We start from the raw sequence: 6,642 nt of genomic DNA, 5'->3' as shown, positions 1-6,642 counted from the left end.
TTTTTATTTTGATGTGTAGGATTGTTAGTTTCCTTTGTGGTTACCTTAATATTTACCCCTATTTTTCTAAGTTTAAACCAGTCTTTTATTTCTTTATATCTCCTTGACTTCTTCTCCATATGAAAGATCTATGACTACCTTTTTTGTGCTTATTTTGTTTTAATGTTGTCATCTTTTACATACTGAAGTCTCTGTTTCTCTATTTTCAGTGTTTTAGCTTTGATTTATTTTTGCAAGTTCCATATCTGGGTTTATATCTGGTTTCTCTGTCCTGTGTTCTAGTCTTGGGTTGTTATCTGATGTTATTGATTTTTTAACAGAGGACTCACTTTAGTATTTCTTGTAATTTTGGTTTTGTTTTTGCAAATTCCCTAAACTTCTGATTATCTGGAAATGCCCTAATTTCACCATCATATTTGAGAGACAGTTTTGCTGGATATATAATTCTTGGCAGGCAATTTTTTTCCGTCAAGGCTTTATATATGTCGTCTCATTGCCTTCTTGCCTGCATGGTTTCTGGTGAGTAGTCCAAGCTTATTCTTATTGACTCTCCTTTGTATATGACTTTTTGTTTATCCCTAGTCACTCTTAAAATTCTCTCTTTATCTTTGGTTTTGCCAAGTTTGATTATAATATGTCTTGGTGAGTTTCTTTTGGGAATCTACCTTATGTGGGGTTTGATGAACATCTTGGATAGATATCTTCTCATCTTTCACGATATCAGGGAAGTTTTCTGCCAACAAATCTTCAACAATTCTCTCTGTATTTTCTATTATCTGCCCCCTCCCCCGTTCTGTACTCCAATCACTCGTAGGTTATCCCTATTGATATAGTCCCATATAATTCTTAGGGTTTCTTCATTTGTTAAAATTCTTTTATCTGATTTTTGCTCAAATAAGTTGGTGTCAAGTACTTTATCTTCAGTCTCACTAATTCTGACTTCCATTGCATCAACTTTCTATTCAGTTGTCTAATTCTGGCATTTTATTGTTAATCTTCTGGATTTCTGACTGCTGTCTCTCTATGGATTCTTGCAGCCTGTTACTTTTTGTCATCATGATTTTCTCTAATCTTCTTAAGTTCTTCCATTGCTTTGTCTGTGTGTTCCTTGCTTGTTCTGTGTATTGCATGATCTCCTTCCTGATCTCTTGAAGAGTTCTGTATATTAATCTTTTGTATTCTATCTCTGGTAATTCCAAGACATTCTCTTCCTCCAGAAAATTTCTTGATTCTTTGTTTTGGGAGCATGCTGAAGCCATCATGGTCTGCCTCTTTATGTGGTTTGATATTGACAGTAAGCCATCCATAAGTTATTATATTTATTTATTTTATGTTTGCTGACTGTGTCCTAGCTTCCTGTTTTGTTTTGTTTTGATATGCCCAGATAGGCTGCTCATGTGAGCTAGTTTTATTATTGGTGCCTTTGAAGCTCTAATGTCCTGTCACCAGGTGGTTAGATCTGTTACTAAGTATGTGAGCCCAGGAGTCTGTTTATTTTTCTTATATGGATTCAGCTCAGGTGTCCAGGTAGTCGGTCACCAAGTTTGTGGTGCAGGCCCTCACCTACAGTCCTAGACAGGCAGGCATGATTGGTGCAGGCACAGGTATCTGGCTGCAGTATGGGGTCATGCATTGAGCAAGGCAGGGGGCTGACGGCTGCCCCTGAGTGTCTGGGAGGAAAGCATGTCCCTGTTCTCTAGAGTGCAAAGGTGGGTGGGTTTTGCAGCCAGACTATGAGCACTCAGTGCTGTTCGCTGTAATGACTGGGAGGCACCACTTGTTCTGGGACCCCTGTTGCAGGTGGCTAGGTGGTGTTGTTGGAGCCAGCAGTCCTCAGGCCCATGATGTGGGTAGGTGAGGACCCTGCTTAATGGGCAGACCTGTGTCAAATGTCACAAAACTGCTACTTCACCATATAGCTGATACAGTTGAAGTTAGGCTTCAGGGATATATCCTGTTGTACTGTGGTAATGAGGGTCTACACTGTTGAAATGGGCCCACACAGGCCTATGCAGGGGTGAAAGGCATTCAAAGTCTGTGGACTCCTTATGCCTGTGCCTAGGCAAAGTAGTTGTGCCTACCCTCAGTTCCCAGCGTAGGGGAGCCAGCAGATTATTTTTTTCCTGTTTGTTAATTTTTTCCCTCTCTAAGGGAGAAGTTTTTCCCAAAGGGGGTGTTTTTTGATTTGCGTGGTTGGTCAGATGCACGTGCTTATCTTTTGCTGATTGAGCCCCACTTTTCACTGGTTCTGGAGGCATGAGTTCTTCTCTGTCCTATAAGGTCACTATGAGTTGGAATCGACTTGATGGCAATGGGTCTCTATAGTAGCACTGATTGAGATAATTCCTTGCTGAAGTGTCCTGCCTCAAACAGTAATTTTTTTTTATTCTAAAAAAGAAAGTTGAGAAAGACTTAGCAATGATTGAATAACACAATTGTTTGTTCCCCCTAACAGATAACTAAGGAGCCCTGGTGACACAGTGCTTAAGCCCTCAGCTGCTAACTGAAAGGGCAGCAGTTTGAACTCACCAGCCGCTCCATGGGAGAATGAAGTGACAGTCTGCTTTCGTAAAGATTACAATCTTGGAAGCAGTACGGGGGCAGTTCTGTTCGCTATGGTTGCTTATGAGTCAGAATCTACTCCGCGACAATGGGTTTGGTTTGATTAAGGGATAACTTTGGAAAATAAATGTTTTCTTTTACTAGGACATATACAATGAGTCCTAGAAATTAGAAAACTATGTGTAAATAGATCATTTAGTCTGAAGCATTTCATGACCTCCCTCTGCCCTTTGGCAGAAATGTTTATTTTATAATTAATAAAAGGTAAAGAGAGGGGATCTTTTGTGAATATTTTAGAGAGTCTGAATATTTTAGAGAGTTTGAATATTTTAGAGAGTATTGATATTTAAATTTGCGTCACTTGTTGGACATAACATGTCAGTAATGGTTTATTTTTAACACTGAGGAAACCAGGAAATGTTTTACATAGAAGTAGGAGCACTTTGCATTTTGTTTTAAGAACATTTTGATGTTGAGAACTATTAAACTTGAATAGTAACAAAAAATATTGTTCAGTTGGTCTTTTTAACAATAAAGTAGATACTCGTTTGTTAGGAAGGGTTGGTTTCTTTGAGGCAGGTAATTAGACTAGAATACATTTTAAAGTTATCTTCTGGAGTAATTATACAAAATAAATCTGATTTTTATGACGTAAGGAAATGAAGTCATGTCATTCTTACATGTGAAATTTAATACTGTGATATGAATTGGTTTCACAGGTCTTGTTAACTGGATCAGTTAGCTTGTTTTTGTCTCTCACCATAATTGGATATGTGGCTATGAGATTCAGTAAAGAAATTTGGGATTTACAATCTTGCATGCTCTTTAGCATCACCCTCAGCATTATAGATCCTCTTCATTCTGTGAATTCACTGAAGACTGTTGGTATGTCAGATTTATTTCTCCTTCTTATCTTAAAGACCCACCCAGTCATAGTCGCCTTCTTTTTTTTCTAGCATGTTCCATCCCTTCTATTTCTGTTTCTGGGGCAAGAACCCATTGCCATCCAGTCCATTAAGACTCATAGTGATCCTATAGAACAGAGTAGAACTACCCCATAGGGTTTCCAAGGAGCTGTTGGTGGATTTGAACTGCCAACCTTTTGATTAGCAGCCGAGTTCTTAACCACTGCGCCACCAGTTCTAACCAAATGGTCAGCAGTTGGAATCCACCAGTCACTCCCTGGGAACCCTAGGGGGGGCTCTACTCTGTCTTATAGGGTCACTATTAGTCAGAATCAACTTGATGGCACTGGGTTTTGTTCGTTTGTTTGTTTGTTTTGTTGCAAGGACATCTTTTTTATGTACCACATTAAGTCATATTTTATGTTTCCTTTTCTAGGTGTTTCCAAAATGAATAGTGATATCATTAGAGGAGAATCATTGATCATATGTGCCATTACATCCATTGTTATTGAACTTTTTCGGAAAAAGATACTTCACAGTTTCACGTTTACAGGTAGGAGCATTTTTTCCTGCATATTTTCTAAAATCATTTTTATACGGAGCATTTTAATTCATATTGGAATTAAAATAATTCAAGATATCTTAACTTTACTGCTTTCTCCATACTTATTCTTGGATCAATTAAAATAACATATCAGGTAAACCCTTCTCTTCCCTTTCATATCCAAGGAAAATAATTATCATGTATGTGTTTTCTTGGACATTGACAGCAACAACTTTAAAACATATATATATATATGTGTATATATATATATATACACATGTATATATATACACATATATATATACTTCATTTCTTCCAAAATGTGTGTGCACATGCATGTACACACACAATTGTGGGTGTATGGGCTAGCTCATACTTACTCCTTTCCTGGATCAATCTGGATTTAAATGTGTGGATATTAAGAAGTGGCTTGGTCTTGGATTAGGGTCTCTTGGAAAAAAGCAGAATGGTTCAAAGCAGTACTGGAGAGTCAGGCCCTACAAGCGGCAATAGCCAGCTTCTTGGGGTTAAAGTTCAGTGGGATATAAAGCATGTTTCCTTGCTAGATTTCCAGATGCGGTACTAGTAGAGAAGAAGGAGGGGACCACACTATGAAAGGGGGAGGTGTCTTCCTGATATATTAAAGTGATATTTTCAGGTGGAGAGCAGTATTAAAAGGAGAAAGAAATATTGGCGGATAAAGAAAAGTTTGCAATATTTTTCAATGGGAGAGATATAGGCATTTTGGGGAGGACAGTCTTTGTTATTTTAGGAATATCCTTGGCATTGCTTGATACCTGCCCACTAAATGCCACCAATGTCTCCAGTTGTTCTGACTACCAAAATTTTCCCTGTCTATTTCCCAAATGCCCCCAGGATACAGACAGGGGTCACAAACCAGTTGCAGGTAGACAGGGACTTTGGGAATAGTTTACTTAGCCCTAATATCGTTTGTAAACATTTTGAATTTGGATGCCTTTTGGTTAGACATTTACTCTCCAGTTTGTCACCAGCTTTTTACATTTATGCTCCTAGTCAAGCTCCTCAGGGCATTTGAGGCTGCTGACCTGGATAAGCAAACTCCAAGCTGCAGACTATCAGGAAAACATACCTCCCAGAGAGACTCTTTTGCCAGGCTTTCACATGAAACTCCCATCTGCTGAAGAACAAGGTCCCCACTCAAAACCTTAAGAACAAACCAAAGTGCACAGACCCAAATACCATCAACGAAAGAACAAAAATTTTAACTCAGACTTCTGGGCAACATGGTGCTATAGACAGAAGCACCACACCATCCCTCCACAGCAAAGACCCAAAAAACTAAGTCAAACAGAGACATACGTCAACCCTGAAACCCTAAGCATCAAATGAAGAGATAAAGAACTCAGCCAAGCACCGAATGGAATAAGAAAACTGACAGAGAACAGAGAGCAAGGAGAGATACATGCAAAGGTCCCCTATCAGCTAATGCTGCATGGACCTGCCATCTTGGACTCCTATTGGAGATCCGCTAACAGGAGGTATGAAAAACCAGCTTCATGGAGCTTCCAGCAGGAGAAAAAACAACTACTCCACAAATCACAATCTCCCCCCTCCTTCCTGCCTACCTGCACTGTGCACTGAACATTACACCCCCAAGCAGCACAGGCACGGCCTACTGGAACCTGCCCTGCACTGATTTCCAGCCTGCCCTGTCAGTCCTAGTATGTGCTAAAAACAACCCATCCCAGCAACCCACCTTCAGCTGGTTCTGCCCTGCTATACCATACCTGAGCAACTGACCCTGCCCGCTGGAGAAGGAGGTGAAAAGTATCATGCCTACAGACAACAAAGAATGCACAGCCCGCCTGCTCAGATGTAACCAAATAAAACAAAAAAGCAATTGAAACAAACAAATCTACAATCAATAAACGAGGAAAATAATGAATGTTCCAAAGACAGCAGACACTATCAAAACGTACACAACAACAGGACATCATGGTTCCAGTAAGTGTCCAAAATAAAACACCAGATGACTTGCCAGTAGAAGCAAAGGCACTAGAACTACCTGATAGGGAACTAAAATCTCTAATATTCAGAGCTATCCAAGAGTTGAAGCAAAAAGCAGACAAAAATGAAAAAATAGACAAATTCATGGAAAAGGCAAACAAATTCGTGGAAAATACAGATAAAAATGGAAGAATTCAGGAAAATAATACAGGGGCAAAATGCTAAAATAAATTCACAACTAGAAATCACACAAAAACAACAATTAGAAATGCAAAAGATAAACAAGATTTCAGAAATGGACAGTGTTATAGAAGGGCTGAGGAGCAGGTTTGAAACGATGGAAGACAGGAACAGCGAAATTGAAGGAAAACATTTGGATACAACTCTGAGGAAAAATCAGAAAAAAGAATGAAGAAACCCTGAGAATTGTGTGGGATACAATCAAAAGCAAAAATTTGCAAGTGATCAGAGTTCCAAAACGGGGAGAAAACAGAAAACACAGAGAGGATCATTGAAGAGCTGCTGACAGAAAACTTCCCCAATATCATGAAAGATAAAAAAGCTGACCATCCAAGAAGCTCAATGAACCCCATATAGGATAGACCCCAAAAGAAAATCACCAAGGCATATCATAATCACACT

The 6,642-nt window shown here is 39.2% G+C and overlaps 1 protein-coding gene across 1 annotated transcript in view; it reads left to right on the top strand.

Moving 5' to 3' along the window:
• Positions 1-6,642, top strand: part of SLC9C2 (solute carrier family 9 member C2 (putative)) — a 132,620-nt gene that overhangs the window by 31,341 nt on the left and 94,637 nt on the right. The window contains exons 4-5 of the mRNA XM_023728157.1: positions 3,282-3,447; positions 3,904-4,020. Coding sequence (XP_023583925.1) covers positions 3,282-3,447; positions 3,904-4,020 — 283 coding nt within the window. The remainder of the gene's footprint in view (positions 1-3,281; positions 3,448-3,903; positions 4,021-6,642) is intronic.

Source organism: Trichechus manatus, unplaced genomic scaffold, assembly GCF_000243295.1.
Source record: "Trichechus manatus latirostris isolate Lorelei unplaced genomic scaffold, TriManLat1.0 scaffold00021, whole genome shotgun sequence".
Lineage (NCBI taxonomy): Eukaryota > Metazoa > Chordata > Mammalia > Sirenia > Trichechidae > Trichechus > Trichechus manatus.
This window is presented reverse-complemented; position numbering and strand designations above follow the sequence as displayed.